Below are 20,146 nucleotides of genomic sequence, written 5' to 3'. Positions count from 1 at the left end.
CAAGAGAATTCATTTGCATACCGATGAAAACCGGATTATATACTGAACGGCGGCGCGGAGAAGACATCTAAAGGTAGGAGAAGAATAGCCTTTCTTAAGGCTAGTCCTACGTTTTAGGCAGAAAAAAAAAAGGTTTAATGATAGGATCCCTTTAACATGTTTTGTATTATTTGGCAAAAAAAAATAAAAAATTCATCAAGAGCTGCCAAACTGCACTGTGTAATCCTTTTATGTTTTATGCTTCAAAGGGGCACACACTTTTCATAAGCTTGATGTGCTATCAAATTTAGTGGCCAGTATTTTACAGGTGCACCCGGGCAGACCAACTATGGGTTTTATGGTGAAGGTTCTATTTCTCAAAATCAACCAGCACAGTCAGGTGATTTCAGAAGTACATGGATGCCGGCATCTCCAGAACTACCCAACTGTCCACCAGGAGTAGAGTACCTTAGTCAGGTGGGAAAAAACATTTTTTCCTCTAACCGCTTTTAATACTTTCTTCCTCTGGGAAAAATAATTTCTGAAAAAAATCCGTATTCTACAAGAAAACAATAAAACATTCTGTGGATGAAGACAAAAAAAAACTATAAATTGAAATCTGGTGAAACTACATTGTAAATATCAAATATAGTAATTTTAAAAGCAGACTGCATGCACTAACAATTGATCAGAAAGGGCACTACAGTCTCCTTAGGGTAATGTCCCATATGCAGGTCACCTTATAGTTTGTAGAGGCCAGTCCATCTATTAAGAATTCTGTGAAGGGAATATTGAATTAAGTTCCCCTTGATGGAAAAATAAAAGAAAACTTGCCCTAGTGCCACCTTTTGGCAGGTAACGCCTTGTAGACTATTGCCTGATTTTCTATGAACATAATTTCCTTAAATTCTGGATTGCCCTTTTATAATATATGTTTTAGGATTTAAAAAAAAATAAACTAAGCTTCACTTGTGCAGTAGTTAACCTCTATAATACATTGGTAAAGTCATACAAAGTACATACAAAGTTTATACTTGTAGCCTTTTTGTGCTTTAACGAGTGATATTATTTTTTCATTTTCTTTCTTTTTTTTAATTAATATTTTTTAAATTTTATTACAGATAGATCAGCTTATCATTTACCAACAAACAGAACTTTTGGAAGGTATGTAAAACACATTCAATGAAGCAGGCTTTTTAACCCCTTAGCGACCCTTGACGTAACTGTACGTCATGGGTCGCATGGGGATGTATGGAGCGAGCTCACACGCTGAGCTCGCTCCATACACGGCAGATGCCGGCTGTATAATACAGCCAGGACCTGCCACTAACAGCAGCGGTCGGTGCCCGAGCCGATCGCTGCTGTTAACCCTTTACACACTGCGGTCAAACGTGACCGCAGTGTGTAAACGGCGCCGGCGGCATGGGCGCCGCCATGTTTCGCCGATCGCCGCCCTCCTGAATGTCACAAGAGGGCGGTGATCGGTTGCTATGACAGCCGGAAGCCTATTGAAGGCTTCCAGGCTTGTCTCTGCACTAGATCTATTAGACGATGCCAGAGGCATCGTCTAATAGAAGTGCTGCGATTTTCCTATTCACTGCAATACTGTAGTATTGCAGTGAATAGTATGAGCGATCAGACTCCCTAGGTTTCAAGGTACCTAAGGGGTCTGATCATAAATGTAACAGAAGAAAAAAAAAAGTTTTTAAAAGTATTAAAAAAATAAAAAAAATATAAAAGTTCAAATCACCCCCCTTTCCCTAGATCAGCTATAAAAGTAATTAAAGAACATTAAACATAAACATATTAGGTATCCCTGCGCTCCAAAATGCCTGAACTATTAGAATATTAAAACATTTATCCCGTACTGCGAACGGCGTAGCAGCAAAAAAAATAAAAACAGCCAAAAAGTGTTTTTTTTCAACACTTGGCCTCCTATAAAAAATGGAATAAAAAGTGATCAAACCATCGGATCTTTCCCCAAATGGTATCAATAGAAACGTCATCTTGTCCCGCATAAAAAGACACCACAACCAGCTCCATACATAAAAATATGAAAAAGTTACAGGTGTTAGAACATGATGACACAAATTTTTTTTTCTATTTTGCAAAGTTTATCATTTTTTTAAAAGTATCAAAAAATTTCAAATACTATATAAATTTGGTATCACCGCGTTTGTACTGACACGTAGAACACAGGTAACATGTCATTTGTACCAAACAGTGAATGCTGTAAAAATTAAACCCATAAGAAAATGGCGCAAATGCATTTTTTCTCCAATTGCGCCTCATTCTGAATTTTTTTCCAGCTTCCCAGTACATTGCACAGCATATTGAATGGTGCCATTACAAAGTACAATTTGTCCCGCAAACAATAAGCTATCATGTGACTCTGTGAACTGAAAAATGAAAAAGTTATGGCTCTTGAAATGTGAGGAGGGAAAAACGAAAATGCGAAACCAAAAAATGGCCTGGTCCTTAAGGGGTTAATAGTTTGCTAAATCTAGACCGTATACAACTAGATATAAACTACACCCTATATTCGCACATATGATGTGTGATAGAATTGTTTAGATGTGTTAAAAATGTTTCTACCCCTTATGCCAATTCTGATCTGGCAAACATTATGCCAATTCTATGGTACATGGAAATTCGGTGCATAGATTAAATGCTATTCTTTTGGCACATAATTCTTTTTTTTTTTTTATTTAAATGTAGATTGTGAGCCCCACATAGAGCTCACAATGTACATTTTTTCCCTATCAGTACGTCTTTGTAGTATGGGAGGAAATCCACGCAAACACAGGGAGAACATACAAACTCTTTGCAGATGTTGTCCTTGGCAGGATTTGAACCCAGGACTCCAGTGCTAACCACTGAGCCACCGTGTTGCCCCCTAGTCTAAGCCATAATTCTACCGCATTTGGCTTAGCACAAATTTATTACATACATTTTATTACATAGCCTTTTTTTTGTGTGTGTGGGCAGTGGAAAAAAGCGCACAAGAAAATGGCGCTCTGGCATGTGCAGTAGCGCTCAGAAGGGATATGTACAATAGCGATATGAGAGACGCTGTAGACAGGGAGAGAGGAGGAGGAATTTTCGGAGCTCAAGCAAAAGAGGGGGTGGTTTGAAGATATGAAGCATGGGGTGCACGCAGACTTGGAGGAACACCCAGGGTGCATGGACAGGCTCATTTACATATCGGTTTTACCGGTATGTAATAAAAACGGTTCACAACACCTGAATAGCCTTTTTAAAGGCTATTCAGGCATATGAATATCTCAAATGGCCATATTCTAATGATAGAGCCCCTTTAATAGGATGTCACCGCTGCAACAAGTCAGTTTGTGAAATTTCTTCCCTCCTAGATATTCCCCCACCAAGTTCAAGTGGGGTTATTGAAAAGTGAAGAAGTTTAGCAGGAACTCAGCCATGAAGTGACAGGCCATGTAAGGTTACAGAGCAGGGTCGCCAAGTGCTGCGACATGTAGAGTATAAAAGTTGCCGACTCTCTGCAGTGTTCCAAACCTTCATGGGAATGGAGTTGCATTGCAGGCCCTTTTACTAGACTTGAGTGTGGATGTGGCTACATTAGATTCCAGTCACTTGGTAAAGATATTTTCGCTATGATAGAATAACTGTATAACTGGTTTTAAAGTTTGCTAAACATGACATGTGCTGTGTTATATTTATCAGAGCTGTTGCTGGGACATGTAAGTTTGTAAACTAATCCTATTATATCTTTGTTAATATTTACCATGCAGTAAGTAAAATAATAGTTCTATAAGAATATGGCCATTTTAGAATTAATAATTTACTAGCCACATGTCAAGGTCAAATCAGTCGGTAAACGTTCACAGTTCCTGCCATGTACAGTGCATTAGCATTGCTATAAAGCAAAGGATAGGTTTGGGCTCAAATACAATATTATTACTGTCTGACTGAACACTAAAGGCAACTTTATTAGAAAGCAGTTAAAAAGAAGGAGGCTTGTAAGCCAATTGTATCCCCCCATACAGTAACTCAAAGCAGGCTTCCACAGTAGGGAATTACTTACTAGTAGATATAGTATCTAGTCCCATATTGGTGCTAGATAATACCAGATAGCCTGCCATGTATATCCCTGTATGTGGATAAGGCTGAGAAGCCCTTAGAGTACAATATGAATAGTAGTAAAGGTAGAACTACCGTATATACTCGAGTATAAGCCGACCCGAATATAAGCCGAGACCCCTAATTTTACCACAAAAAACTGGGAAAACTTATTGACTCGAGTATAAGCCGAGAGGGGGAAGTCCACCATTGCAGATAATAAGTCTGTTTTTGTGCATTGCAGCTTAGTAACTCCATGTGTCTCACATTAAGGGTGAGTTCACACAATGTCTTTTGCTCATAATCTGGCACGTCTACGCCGCGGGAGCTTATACGATCCCGGCTCCCATTTAAATCAATGGGAGCGTATACGGCCCACAAAAGCTCCCGCGGCGTAGATGTGCCAGATTACGAGCCAAAAGACATCGTGTGAACTCACCCTAATAGCAGTTAACCCCATCATGTCCCTCACATTAACCCCCTGTGTGCCTCACATAAGAGTTACTGATATGTGGGACATATGGAGGTAATAATTAGGTATCTTCATAATTAAGGTCCTTCATTAGTACCCTCATGTGTCTCACATATTAGTAACCCTTATATGGGGCACACAGGGGTTAATATGAGGGACATGATGAGGTTAACTGTTATTAATGTGAGGCACATGGAGTTACTGAAACTAAATTAATAACCCCAAATGCCCAAAGGCAGAGTAACTAAAGGAAGGTCCCTGTGTGTGTCACGTTACTGTAGCTTCCTCTCCTCTATACAGCAGACATCTTCCATAAGACACAATGAATCCTGGCCACTCATCTGCAGGGTAGATGCTAAATCCTAGTGTGCTATGACGTCATGACCATGTGATCGGACTCTGGTGTGGGCGGAGCTACTAGGATTTAGACTCAACCTTATCTGCAGATGTTACATACCAGTGGCTACTGGACCTTCGATGACATCACAGTCACGTGACCTCATGACAAGCCAATCACAGAGCAGTAGCACTAAAGGACCTCCCCCTTCCAGGTCCTTCCAATTTTCTGTGCTCCGTAGACCCTGACTCGTGTATAAGCCAAGGAGAGCTTTTTCAGCATGAAAAGTGTGCTGGAAAGGTCAGCTTATGCTCGAGTATATACGGTAATATCATATTACTTACCTACTTACCTAGATAACCGATAAAGTACTAAATAGACAGAATGGGGAGCCTTGTATAGTGTTAGTATGAGTATTACTCCTATCTTTACTACTACTCCTGTTCTACTCTGAGCCATTGTCAGCATAATCCAAGTATGGGGATATACAAGGCAGGCTATCTGTTATTACCTAGCACCAATATAACTAGAGGACTAGATTACAGATACTATATATACCAGTAGTTAATTTCCTGTTATAGAGGCCTGTTGTGATCTACTGCATTGGGAATGCAATTGGCTTACAACCCAACTTCTTTTTAATTGTTTTCTAAGAAAGTTTCTTCCCAATCAGTAAATTCCATGTTCCATTTAAAGCTGCTCCAAATTGACTTTAAATTAAAGAATTATTCCAGGACTACAATTTAGGATATGTTGACAATATCAGGTTGGTATGGTTTAGCTCCCAGCAGCACCCACACCAGTGAACTGGAACAGGAACAGCTTCATATATTGTATAGTGGTCATTAATGGTACTGCAGCTTGCTCCCATTTATATTAAAGCACTGGAAATCCCTCAAATGGGAATATTTCGTAACCAGTAGATTCAATAAATTGTACAATACAAAGGAATTACATGGTGCGTTTACATCTGTATCGTTCAGGGCTACAAGGAGAGAAAAATATCTTGTCTAATGATAGACAACAATGGATCCCAAGGGATTCAATTGACTATAAGGGGTTTCATAGAGTTTCATAATTTTTTTCTCCATACTTTTTTGTTTGATACTTCAGACAGACTTTGTGAGCATAGCCTGATAAATACAAAATATAAAAAATACAGAATTAAAAAAGGACAACAGTTTTTTTTTTACATTTGTGATTGTTTCATTAGTTTCCAAATAACACATTACATTTGTGAGTACTCTAGGTTGGATAATGAAGTCAAGCAGAAAATAACTGTACAGAGGAAAGCAAAACTGGACATCTCATTTCTGAAGTTACCAAACTCCATGAAGCTTGTGTCTATCCTATAGTTCACCACAGTAGTGCCATCCTAGCCCAAGTTCCTACTCATCCTGCGCATATTATAACATATCTACATTGTGTCTCTTCTGCCACCATACAGACATAGAAATTTTATTAACAAACCTTTCCAGGAATGGAACTGCAATGACCTATGCTTAGTATAGGCTATCAGTGAATTATAGGTGTAAGTCTGAACCCTGGGATTTCTGCCGATCAACAGGATGACATGGCCTAGAAATACAACAGAGTCACTTTTACTTCAAGGGACTTTCTGAGCTAACAATGTTCATTGATACTAAATGCGGCATGGAGATCCTGGGGGTCCATTGTCCTCAGCAGTCGCTATACAGAGAACAGGACGGTAAGCAGACAGCTTTGTGTAAGTGGATGTACTGAGTAACTTCAGTTCATCTCCTATACTACAGTAACTCATCACAGATGCTACACAGAGAACAGGGCTATCTGCTTCCAACTCTTTTCTCAATATAGCGGCTACTAAGAAAAACTGATCATCGCGTATCCCAGGTGTCGGCCCCTGATGATCTGATATTGAGGACCTATCCTAAAGATAGGTCATGAATTTAATTTGATAAGAAACCAGTGGATGTTCTGGGTTTTATACCCCACTCTTCATCAACCAATGAACATCAGATTGCTTAACCGAATATCAAATTGCTTGCTCAAAACTGATTTAGAAATCTGTGGAAGCTTACTTTATAGGTAATCATTTGGTCAGCCCCAAAAGTCGTATTGTAGGGACCCAAATGCATTTATATGAGAAGCCCAAGAGCGTCTAAAGTACAGAAAGTCTAAAACTGGCCATATATTATAAGAATCAGATTTTATCTTTTTGGTTTTCAGTTTTCAAAAACATATGGAAGAAGTGACTCATCGGCGCCATACATGTGCAATAGGGTCGAAAATCATTACACATCAAGTAAGACTCTATCAAGAACATAGGGTAGAACAGAACTAAAAATGGAAGCTTTTATACACTGGCAACACACTAACCAATCATCCATCATTTATGCTGCTCCGCACCCCCAGACCCTAAGAACAGAAACAATCAGGGAGCAGTCGGTTATCGCCAAGTAACCCATCCGTATCTTTACGATTTTGTGGGAACATTTTCTACTAAGAAGCAGATTTTATCTTTGACTTTTCCTATTCTACCTTTTATTGTGTTAATAACAATACTTTTGTGCTTTAGTCCTCGCAGGATTTGAAACAAACAATACATATGAAATAAAAAACAGCATGGGTCAGACAATATACTTTGCAGCAGAAGAAACCAGTTTCTGCAATCGATATTTTTGTGGAAGTGCCCGCTCCTTTACGATAGTAATTACCGATAACAGGGGCCAAGAAGTAATGCGAATATTAAGACCTCTTAGATGTACCTGCTGTCTCACTCCCTGTTGCCTGCAAAAAGTAAGATATAATAATAGAAAAATTCTTTCTTCTTATTTCTACACATTACACATAAACACGAGCAGCATGGTGGCTCAGCGATAGATCTGCTGCCTTGTAGAGCTGGGGTACTGAGAGTAAATCCAACCAAGGGCGCCATCTGCATGGGGTTTGGAGTGAATGTAAGATTTATTCTACTGCCTCATTTTTTTCTTCACAATTGCTTTAATTGAAGTGACAGAATTATCAGAGAAAATAAAGTTTAAGGTTTGCAGTGTGTGTCATTCTCCAGAGCTAGTGACAGACAATAGAATTATAATAACACTATTAGTACCAGTCACTGCTCAAATGGAAATGAATAGAATAATGATCATTCAGTCCTGAAGGGGTTATTTGGTTTCTAGTATTCAGGGCCTATCCATAAGTCTGTGGAGCTCCGACACACAGGAACCCCGCAATTCACCTGTATTGAGACAATGCAGCTCTTGGCAATATTTACATACCATGACCTGCTCTGGTCACTTGCTTTACAATCTGCAAGTGTAGGCTGTCCCTTTGGAGTCTAATGCTGAGTTCACATGGGGTATTTTGGTCAAAATCCTGACCAAAAAGATGACTCCCCTTGAAATCAAGGGGAGCCAGTCAGTTCTTTTTTCCAGGAGCTGTTTCTTCTGGCTCCCAGAAAAAAAAAGACATGCCCATTCTTCAGGCAGATTCGCGAGGCGACACTCTCTCCCTCCTAATCCGGAGCGGAGTGCACTGCACCGTCATCCTGTTGCAGCTACCCATATTTTGGACCGGAACCTGAGGCGGCCTCCTGATGCTTTTTGAGTGATTCTGCTTACAGGGTGTTGGCTATAAAGGACTGATGTCTGACATCTATAGCATGCCGATCCATTTTGTATAACTGACACTTGTATATTATCCATTACGAGAGTTATTTCATACTCTTTATGGTAAGCTACCGTATTTGATCTAGGATCACAAAAGGTTCCTTTTGCACCCTCTACAAGGAGAAACAGTATATGTTGCTGTTTCTATGGTATCATACACCTGAACTTCTTCATAGACTGAATCCAACCATTTTGAATGTATGTTGGTGATGCAGGTGCCCTGATGGTTCTCTATTTCACGTTTTGGCAATATTCTCAAGGAACCCCTTGATTTATCTTCTTCATGTGCCCCCTAAGACTGTAAGTAAAAATAGTGGCAGGCTGCTTCCTCATGTATTCACGGCTGCAAAGTGTTTAAATGCTTCTCCCTCGCATATGGACTTTTATACTCATATAAAGGAACTACGCTCCATGGAATATTTTATGGCCTTGCTAGATGACAGTCGATACATATTGTGGGCTTCCTGTAGTGACCAATTCTGCGCCTGAACCTTTCTTATTCCTGTTCTCCTATCGGACTCTGTATAACCTGTTATTTCAGTTTCTTGTTTTTATATTTAATATGTATCTACTATATCTCTTTATTTTACTGTTTGAGTTTCTTACATCTTTTGAATATTATACATTTTTTTTGGAAAATATCAATAAATACAAATTGTAAAAAAATATGCATAATAAATCAACTTCCCATTTTAGACTTTTCATGCAATGAAAATAATGTAATGGTTATATTTTCATTTGTGATTTATTTAAGAAATTTTACAATGTTAATTGATTTACATATTAGGCTAGCTTCATACTAGCGCTAGGCTCTCTGTTGTTTGGATAATGGGGTCCACCAGTGGTCTGTGAAAGTGGTGGGAAAAAAAAGTCTTCCATGCCGGACTCTCATTTCTAACAATTTTTGGCAGTTTCTGCAACTCCAGTGCGGATTTGAAACCATTATATTTTGATTCACTAATATTATTATTATTTTCTGTATTTTTTCCTTCATAGCTTGAAGTTCAGGCTCCTCCAGGAATACCAGTTGGTTATGTTATACAGAATTGGCATCCTGTTCTACCAAAGTTTACAATACAAAATGAGAGACATGACAATGTTTTGAAGATCATTGGGCCCTGTCTTACTTGCAGTTGCTGTGCAGATGTGAAATTTGTGGTAAATGTGTGTGTTTGTGTGTATCTATCTAACCTCTGCCTGAGACTTCGTCTGCGTGTTGCTGAGGATGATCCGCCTATATTTAGCAAATTGTTGATGTTGATGGTCTGCCTTTTCCTGCGTTTCAGCAGCTCTCAAGCTGTCCTACTGCTGAACTTGTTCCTCGCGCTGTGCATGTGCTTGTTCTAGCATCTCGGCAGCTTGCTGGCATGCTAAATAATGAGTGCGTTGTTGGCGATGATCCACCTGCTCCGGCGTTTCGGTAACTCTCAAGTTGGCCTGCCGCTGAACTTGTTCCTCACGTTGTTTTAGAATTTTGCGACAAATTAGATTTTCTTTTTCCCGGCATGTTTAAAATTGGCAAACTGCCATACTGTATGTGGATTAAAGGTGTTTTTCCATCCAGTGTGTGAGCACTGTCTGGGGCAGATCAGATAATATGCTAATGCATGTACACAATGGACTCAGGTTTAGCTGTGTGTTTACATAGAGAGATAACAGACCTGGCTGAGATAAGCTGCTGCAATAGCAGTGTAATATAGTATGTGAACATAAATACATAACAGTCGTGAAGCCATGTAAATTTACCAGGATAAAAAGTAGCCTATGTGTTAATCGAGGTTACAAACTATGTATGTGCCAAATTTCATCCAATTCCGTTCAGCTGTTTTTACGTGATTGAGTAACAAACATCCAAAGACACAAACTTTCAAATTCATAATATTAGGAGTGTGTGTATGTAAAAAAATTAAAATATGACCAGAACTGGGAAATTTTCAAGTTTTCTAGCTTTGCACACTTGGGGGGAATAAACTAAAGCTTATCCATCAGAATTGTCTAAAACAGCAATAGAATTAAAACTCTGACACTAAAGGTTTCACCTATATTAATACAAAAATGCAATTCTCTTGCCAGTTTGTAAAAAAACACAACAGAAGGGGAAGCGCGGTTAACACTGCATAAGACTATGGCAAATAAACTAATAGGAAAATGTGATTTTTAGGCTCAAAATGACACTGCAAAATAGACCACTTTCAAAATGGCATACAAAACCACTAAATTTAGGTTACTTTAAGTGCGCCAGCTTTTCTATTGCCACACAACACAACATTATGCTTATTTAACACCTTCCTGACCACATATATGGAAACTTGTAGAGTTACTGTATATTTACAGGTCGGGTCCCGATAGCAGAACCTGATTGGTTTAGGTCCTGATAACTGCACCTGGATCAGAAGATGTTATTTAAAGGGGTTGTCCAAATTATAATAACTTTAAACTCATGTGTGTAAATGACTAGAAAGGCTTAAAGCAGGAAAGATGAAAGGCACTGTTTAACCCCTTCCCGACATGCGCCGTAATAGTACGGCGCATGTCGGGTCTGTAACTATGGCGACCGCCCGGGAGCCGGGCGGCTGCCATAGCCGCCGGGTGTCTACTGCTTTAAGCAGTAGACAACCGGCTCTAATGCCTCCGATCGGTCCCCGGACCGATCGGAGGCATTAACCCCTCTGGCGCCACGGTCAAAGGCGTCGGAGGCGCCACCATTTTGCAGGTAAACGCCGTAGCGGGAAAAACAGTCAAAAGTGCCAAACCGCCGTTTTTTTCACTGTTTTGATTCTGATAAAAATTTGAATAAAAAGTGATCAAAGCAATAACATTTCCCGAAAATGGTAGAACTAAAAAGTACACCCGGCCCCGCAAAAAAAGACGCCCTATGCATCCCCGTACACTTACGTATAAAAAAGTTACAGCCGTCGGAATATGGCGACTTTTAGAAAAAAAATTTTTTAACATAGTTTTGTAACTCAAATTTGTATTGAAATTTATTTTTTTTTTATACAATAAGAAAAGACAATTACAAGTAACAAGGTGAACACACGCCCTGCGAACAAAAAAGCACACATTTAACACAGTTTTGGATTTTTTTTAAGGGGTCAAAATGTAAATAAAACCATATAAATTTGGTATCCCTGGAACCGTACCGAAACACAGAATGCAGGGGACATGTCATTTTGGCTGCACAGTGAACGCCGTAAAACCAAAGCCCGTAAGAAAGTCGCAGAAATGCATTTTTTCTTCAAATCCACCCCATTCTGAATTTTTTTCCTGCTTCCCAGTACATTATATAGAATAATTAATGGTAGCATCATGAAGAAAAATTTGTCCCGCAAAAATTAAGACCTCATATGGCTCTGGGAGCGGAGAAATAAAAAAGGTATGGGGTTTAGAAGGAGGGGAGTCAAAAACGAAAATCAAAAAATGCCATAGGCGGGAAAGGGTTAAAGGATGCAAGAGCAGGGGTCTAACATGTTATCTATATATAGAAGAAAATACTGCAATCCAACTGGTGGCATTCAAGTATAGAGATTCATCATATAGTGTTTCAAATGGTGGCAAAAGTTCCATGATGATTCTGTCATGCAGACCTTTATCAGATGCCGTGTAAGGTCATCAGTATGGGCACTAGGATGAGGAAAGAAGTGCTGGCACATGGTAGGGTGGTAGAACCCCCGTATGAATAGGATTTTGATAATTACCTGCTCACTGGCTGTGTGATAATGTAATGTAATGTATAGCCTTGCTGTATGAAGTACAATAAATGTGCTGTGTCTCACAAAGTGAGCTGGGGACCCACCGGAGAGTTCTCCTTATTCTGCCTGCCAGTGGATTCTGCAATGTTCTTCCACCATCCTGGCTGGTAATTTTTGAAACAGGAAATCCTGGTCTGATGTGTTCTTTCTCATATTGTTTTGTTCAGGGTCTCTACAAATATTAGGGCTATTGGATTGGTTAGACATAAAAGAATATTGGATTTCAGACTGTATTCGGCTGTAGATTAACCATTTAGTAACTGCGATCACGTTCATTGCTAAATTTTGTTCCATAGATAAAGTCTCTTGATGAGATCTACGAAGTTGGTAGAATTACCAAACAGTGGTCTGGCCTGGTGAATGAGATGTGTACAGACGCTGACATCTTTGGGGTCCAGTTTCCAATGAACCTTGATGTAAAAATGAAAGCAGTGATGCTTGGTGCATGTTTCCTTATAGTAAGTTTATTACTTAATATTACACACTGTTACCTAAATGATAGTTATTTTGTAATTTTGTATATATTGTCAAAAAAACAACCCATTTCTATATTAAAGCCTGCCTGACAATACACTGATCACTCCTGATCCAACATATAACGCTCTGGAAATGGACTGTTATGTTGTGCTATTATTGTTACATATCTCAAATTCCTGCATGTTCTTCTTTAACAGGACTTCATGTTCTATGAACACTCCAGTGAAAACTGAAACTTAGAAGAATGTACCAGGAGATGGATTTCCTCATTGTTTTTTCTCTCAACAGAAGAAATAAATATCTAATACCTAATTTCTATCAAAATGTGAATTTGGAAGCTTTCCCTATGGCACATCTAATGTATAATAAGCATTGTGCAGAAAATGTGATTAAAAATACATAAATGCAACTACAATTAATACAGGAAACATTCTTACAGACATAAATAATGCTTTGTTATATGGTATATGCAGAGGCAACTATTAGCAAAGACTGGGCCACATAGCAATCTTTTGACTTGAGACCCCCTCCCACATACACAGTATAATTCCCCCTTTCCTGGCCCCCACACAGTATAATAATGCTTAAATTACACACAATATAATATCCCACAGTGGCCACTCCTCTCTGTATAATGTCTCATACTGGCCTGGCATTGGTCAGTGTCAGCATGTTGTTTGCACTGTTGTACACAATGCCATGACCCTACTTAGTATCAGAACCTTGTGTTTTGGCCAGGTATCATGGCGTCAGTGTCAGGACCTTGTGCAGTCACACACAATTTCCTGACATTGAATAGTGTGACGACAAGGAAGGGTTGACCTAGGTAGTCTAGGTGGCACGGCAACCTCTTCATTTCTGGGTGTTACCTCACTGAAGCTCCTGAAACTGACCAGCATGAAGACATTGAATGTGCCATTGCACACACTGTCCAGACACTTCTGTCACCCTGGGTCACCCTGATGCTAACATGAATAAAGAGCATTGTGAACTGAAGCTATGCTTGCTACAGCAGTAGTTACACAGTTCTCTATTGTCAGCTTCTATACCAGTCATATTTTCATTGTTGGGATTATTGGTGAGCTTGGACATGTTGGACGCATAACTGTGTTCTGGAAAAACATATTACTGTTTTGAGGATCTGTCCTCATCCAGTTGGTCTCAGTGGACTTGTCTGTCCAGATGTTGAGCTCAGTGTGCTCCCTTCTTCAGTTGTCTGTCCAAGTTGGTTCCTCTATCCAATAATTAAACCTAGTGGGTTTTAAAATCTAGCACCTTTTTATGGGAATCTGTAACTCCCATGGTAATAAATCCTCCTTTTCAGAAATATGGCCTTAACTCAGGATACAAAATAGCTCCTCCAGCCCTTTCAGAAACCTTGCACTTGTGCACTTCAAGTGAAAGCAGATGAGCATGCCTGGGACACTGGAGACTGTTCTCCGAGATCTTCTCACATGTACTATCTTTATCTGTCATACATAATGCCATGTTAGGAGGCCATTGATATTCATGGATTCTATAATGCCCATGTGGCAGCCATTTCAAAAACATCACATGGCTATTATACACAGCCATGAGAATAAGTGTCATCTGTGGACTTGCACAGACAGACACGGGCGATTTTCACAGACATGTGCAGAAGACCTTATAGATGTCCTTAATATCATTGACTGGGATTTAACAGTCCCCATCACAAAGGACACACGTTGTGCAAGCTGACATAATGCATTATTTATCATATAGTACAAATGTTCACATCACTTTGTTTTTGGTTCTAGTTCTGAATCCATCACTTTTTTGTTTTATTTCAATCTGTGGTTTTTAGTCTCTATTGATGTTAAGCAAACTGTAGATATCATTAAAGGTACAAAAAATAAATGAAATCTGTTTCTTTATTTTTGGCCTCTGCTTGTAAGATACCTGCTCACTCTGCACTGCCCACTGTCTCTAAAACAGTGGATGGAAGATGGTGTTAAATGTGTCACCAAAAAACCAATTGTATCATTAATGGAAATTACTGTTTATTCATTTTAGTTTTTTTCAGTATTGTTTGTTTCCACATTTTAGTAAATATTACAAACTACAGATTTAAAAAAAAAAAAAAAAAAAAAAAAAAAAAATTCCCACTGTTGGCCCCTAGATGGAGCATCATCTGTATACTGTGTCAATGCAAGTGACCCACTGTGCATAGCAGAGTAGTGATGGAAGAGGATCCTGTCTTCTAGGTTGGCGATACTGTGTTCCTGCCTATCTACAGAAGTTGATAAAGGACCTTTGATGACATCAAGATCGGGAAGAGACCAAAGTAGGAAAAGCTTTCACAATGAGTTCTGAAAACAGAGGTGACAGATTGTACATAGGACTGTGCTGATCTGGTTGCTACAGCTTTGAATACATTACATATTAAATGACTCAGTGCTATATGTGTGATGTGCATGTGGTTGTGCTATGGGTAATGTGCATGTAGTTGAGCTGTGTGTGCAAATGAATGTGCTGTGGTGCATAGACACAGTAGAAAGATGATGCTCATATATATATATATATATATATATATATATATATATATGGCCAACAGTGGGAAATAAAAGTCATTCTCTAATTTAATATAAAATTAATAATGCAAAAATCCTAAAAGATATATATATATATATATATATATATATATATATATATATATATAGTCGTTTACTATAATTAAAAAAAAGTGATGCATTCTGTTGAAGTAATGCTGCCACATACAAAGGAGAAGAGCCCTGTTCAATGCTGTGTAACCCAGTGGCTGGGACAACAATGTCAAACTAGAACAATAGAATGAGATGGACATCCAGCTACAGGTGTTTCATTGACCTCACGCCCCCACTTTCAGATCTTATGATGGTGTGCATCAATTGAGGCAAAAATGGAGGTCTATCCTCTTTGACAATGAGTCCTGCTTTTATCTCAGATGCAGTGATAAGCAAAGATAACCTTTTCCAAGTGTCTGGAAATAACTTGGCCAATGCCATGAGAAGGTTCTCAAAAGGAAATGTCACACTGGACCTACTTTTGGGATTATGGTGTGGGGTGACATTATGTCTGTTAGTTGGACCCCCCAGGAGACAATTTTCAACAGGACAAAGCCAAGCATCATGCTGTTCATGCTAATGTGAGCAGCCTTCATGGCCTAAATGTGTAACTATAGACTGCAGCATCTCTAGAACATCTTGGGCGTCATTGGACGGGAATTGCAAAGGCAACCACCAACTGCCAATTTGTCTGATTTGCCTACCCAAAAGTATTCAGTGTTGGATAGCATTATTCAGGCAACCATTAATAACCTCACTCATAGCATACCAAGGCATATATGTGCAGCATCCCAGTGGCCACTGCTTAAACACTTATTACACTAAAATTATAAATGACATTGTGCTACATGTGCATATTTTATGTGCTGTTGTTCTATATTAATCCCTTGTATTTGGGCTCTTCCACTAGGGCTGAAGAAATATCCCTCCCTGTTTGGGAGAGACATGGTCCAGCCCAACGCATGGTCGGCTGAGTAAAGGAAAACGACTCAGTCTTCACATGAGTCTCTATCCAGCTGTCAAGACAGGAGGTGGGCTGGAGGAGACAGTTGAGAATTTTGACTTCAATGACAAGTGCTAGTTTCAGCTACTACTCCCATTCTCTGGATTGCCTCCAGTAGTGCCGCATATGTGCATGTATTTCTGCACATCTTTTATCATTTGCATATAATTAACAAGTCTATTGATCCTGTGATTTCCACAATTCCAAGACAATTTCAATGTTGAGGAGTACATATGATGTATGTTCTTCCCCAAATCTACATCTATTAAGTGTTATTACATTGATCTGGATTGCTGGCAAGGATATCACATGAACCTCCTATCTGTAGAACTTCCTGCCTTCTCTTCTCTATACAACCTTGTCATGTCATGGCATGCTTAAGATTACAGTATGTTTTATTGATTGTCCTCTTGTTAAACTCTATATTAATCTAATGGTTTTGTTTCTAATCTTAAAATACTTTGTAGATGCAACTTTTATTTTAGTCTTTGTACATAGGGATCAAGCCACTGGAAACAGAGGCATGGGATGAATGGTGAAGCAAGAAGCCGACAGCTCTGCTTTATTCAACCGTATCAGTGACTTGTGGGTTATGACTCCTGCTGCCTAGGACTTGCGAAACAGCAGAACTGTCCCAATGAATCCATTTATTTTCAGATGACCAAACCCATGTCTGAGGAGCAGACACGTAGCAACCATATATTTTCAATGTGAAATAAAGGATATCAGAGATTAGGTCATATGACTTGTTAGGTTCCTGGGCCATAGTCCCTTTTGTAAAAGTTAGAGAAACCTTTCCAAAGGTTAAACAGGTACTCCCATATTAGACACAGAATACGCCATAAGTGACCATTTCATGTGGGTCTCATCTCTTGGACCCACATCTTGGAAATAAAGGTCCTATGGTTATGCCATAAATGTTTAAGATGGAAATACCCCTTTAACGGCTTTACATAAAATCACATACATGTAGGTGATTAGTCGCGGGTGTCTGTATAGAGAGGTACCAGTATTACTGGGACAGGTATGTTACCACCCCTAGCACATTTTCTGTAAATGTGTTGATGTTCCTTACCCCCACCCCATCCCATCATACTTACCTGTCTTCCTGTCCAGATCTTCTGGACACAGGAGATGACTTCCTTCTGTGGGGATGGCTCCTCCTCTTCTTTGATGCCTGCTGGTTTTTGCGCAATAAAGCTAGCGTCCCCGCATTGCTGTTCAGCAGGCACTCCATCTTTATTGCACAGGTGTGGGAGGCCAGAGCTATCTCCTCATAGCTGGTAAGGGCCCTCATTCCTATTGTTTGATATGTTAATTCTTTGTCACATTGTAATGTCTAATATTGTGTATTCATGTGTTCATGTGTCCTCTGATTTCTAATGTGCTGCAGAATATGCTGTCGCTAGAGATGAGCGAGTACTATTCGAAACGGCAGTTTCGAATAGCACGCTCCCATAGGAATGAATGGGAGCGGCTGGCGCACAGGGGGGTTAAGCGGCAGGACGCTGGCCCCGACTGCGTGCCAGCTGCATCCATTCATTCCTATGGGAGCGTGCTATTCGAAACTGCGTTTCGAATAGTACTCGCTCATCTCTAGTTGTCGCTATATAAGTAAAATAAAATTATTATTATGAGACTCATATCAATTAAACAGTCGCAAGAGAGTTCTGCCCAGCCCCTCCCTGCTCCATAGAGTTGTATGTGTGAGTCTGAATAAGTAGCAAGATATACTGTAAACAAGCAGTGAGATTGATGATAAGGAGCAGGAAAAAAGCTTAAATGGAGAAGGAAACCGATCTCCTTAAAGTTTCTTATATTTAAATACATATTTACTTATGAAAAGTTGTTTATAATAACAGGTACACTTTAAGAGGTATCTGACAGTTAACCCTTAAGGCATCTTATGTATAAATGTGACCTGCAAGGGTCCTGAGCTAGTTCATTTTTAACAGGTGCTCTATAAGCCATGTCTGTCCTTACACCACTTTGCTTACATAGCATATTATTTAAATCACATTTTTATTGAAACATTCCGTTCACACTGAACATTAGAGCAGACACAACAGAATGACATGACACTCATGTTTTTTTTCTTTTTTTTAAATGTAGATTGTAAGCCCCACATAGAGCTCACAATGTACATTTTTTTCCCCCTATCAGTATGTCTTTTTTGGAATATGGGATGGAAATCCATGCAAACACGGGGAGAACATTCAAACTCCTTGCAGACGTTTTTTTTGCCATTGGCGGGATTTGAACACCAGGACTCCAGCGCTGCAAGGGCTGCAGTGCTCACCACTGAGCCACCGTGTGGCCCCGATGCTCATGTTTTTTTTTTTTTTTTTTTTTTTTTTTTTAATGTAGATTGTGAGCCCCACACAGAGCTCACAATGTACATTTTTCCCTATCATTATGTCTTTGGAATATGGGATGGAAATCCATGCAAACACGGGGAGAACATTAAAACTCCTTGCAGATGGTTTTTTGACCTTGGCGGGATTTGAACACCAGGACTCCTGCGCTGCAAGGCTGCAGTGCTAACCACTGAGCCACCGTGTGGCCCTGATGCTTATGTTTTTTTGTCACATCTGCTGTATAGGTTGGGGCAGGAGGAGCAGAATTACCTCATTTTCTTTGCAGGAAGGGCAAGTAAATGACGGTTCTAGTGTACCGCTGGAGACCTAGATGAGATAGCATAGCAACACTATAAAAGAATGGTCCTACATATTAGCTAAAATGAGTTTTCTAAGAATCCTAAAAAATAGTTAAAGCCATGGAATGTTATAATACAAAGGAAGCCTAACTCATCTGCTAAATTCCCTCTGGTCTTTGGCTACAGCATCCTGAGACTCGTCATTACCTGCAGTGATCATGTGGGGTAGTCAGACGTGTGTTTTCTGCAGTAATAGAAACAAAGACCAGCAGAAAGCACCATAGTAAGCAGATAAGTAACGCTTCTTTTGTTACTTAATAATATTCTCTTGGTTTAGCTATTTTTTAGGGTCTTAAAACCCCCTGTAACCCTTTATGGGTGCAGGGTAGTTTGGGCATTAAGGCTTGACAACTTTTGATATTTTCCATCTCCGTCTTCCACAATTCATATTTCTTTATTTTTAGGTCAACTAGCCATAGGAGTCGGCACCATTTTTGGGTACATATTTTGGATTAATTATACTGACATTAAAAATTACGTTGTCTGATGCGCCATTACGATTATATTGTTACCATATTTACACTAGGTTTGCACCTGCGTTCGGGTTTCTGTTCGTGGGGTCTGCTTGGGGTCCCCACAAATGGAAACCTAATCCATTTAAAAAAGCGGTTGTCCACGGACCCCATTATAGTCCATGGGTTCTCGCCCGATTTCCGCCTGAAAGATTCGGAAAAAAGTCCTGCTACTTTTCTCTCCGCATTTTTAAAGCAGAATGGGAAACGGAATCCCCGAGCAGAGATCAGGCGCATGTGTGAACCTAGTCTTATATTGGTTTTATTATGTTTTGCTCAATTCTGTCTTGCAGTATATTGTACATTAGCTCCCTATGTTTTACACTGAAAGGAAGCCAGGAGTCTGGCATCATGTCACACCTTGGACCCTGAAATCTCATTGCAGGGGCCCCAAGGGGGATGAAGGAGGGGCGATCTCATACCCTAACCACTTTGATGCTGTGATCTCTGTTGGTCATGGCATCTGAGGGGTTAAGCTGCGAGAGTCAGAACATTTTATGCTGAGTTCACACAGAGTTTTTTGGACCGGATCTTGATGTGGAATCTTCCTCCAAAAAAAATGCCTCCTGCAGCTAGCCGCGACTGAATG

The 20,146-nt window shown here is 39.6% G+C and overlaps 1 protein-coding gene across 1 annotated transcript; it reads left to right on the top strand.

The window, feature by feature from the left end:
• Positions 1 to 399: 399 nt before the first annotated feature.
• Positions 400 to 12,995, top strand: LOC142198057 (phospholipid scramblase 2-like). Its single transcript, XM_075268860.1, has 6 exons — positions 400 to 456; positions 1,101 to 1,143; positions 7,441 to 7,661; positions 9,530 to 9,691; positions 12,582 to 12,743; positions 12,960 to 12,995. The coding sequence occupies exons 1-6, from the start codon at positions 400 to 402 to the stop codon at positions 12,993 to 12,995; spliced, it is 681 nt and encodes a 226-aa protein (XP_075124961.1).
• The last annotated feature ends 7,151 nt before the right edge of the window (positions 12,996 to 20,146 follow it).

This window comes from Leptodactylus fuscus, chromosome 3 (genome assembly GCF_031893055.1).
Source record: "Leptodactylus fuscus isolate aLepFus1 chromosome 3, aLepFus1.hap2, whole genome shotgun sequence".
Taxonomy (NCBI): domain Eukaryota; kingdom Metazoa; phylum Chordata; class Amphibia; order Anura; family Leptodactylidae; genus Leptodactylus; species Leptodactylus fuscus.
This window is presented reverse-complemented; position numbering and strand designations above follow the sequence as displayed.

Bases quoted from the DNA above. Each gene is read 5' to 3' on its own strand.
- LOC142198057 (XM_075268860.1), top strand. From the start codon at position 400: ATGCCGGCATCTCCAGAACTACCCAACTGTCCACCAGGAGTAGAGTAC. The intron at 457-1,100 runs GTGGGAAAAAAC...ATTTTATTACAG, and splicing joins GAGTAGAGTACCTTAGTCAG to ATAGATCAGCTTATCATTTA. The intron at 12,744-12,959 runs GTAAGTTTATTA...CTTCTTTAACAG, and splicing joins TTGGTGCATGTTTCCTTATA to GACTTCATGTTCTATGAACA.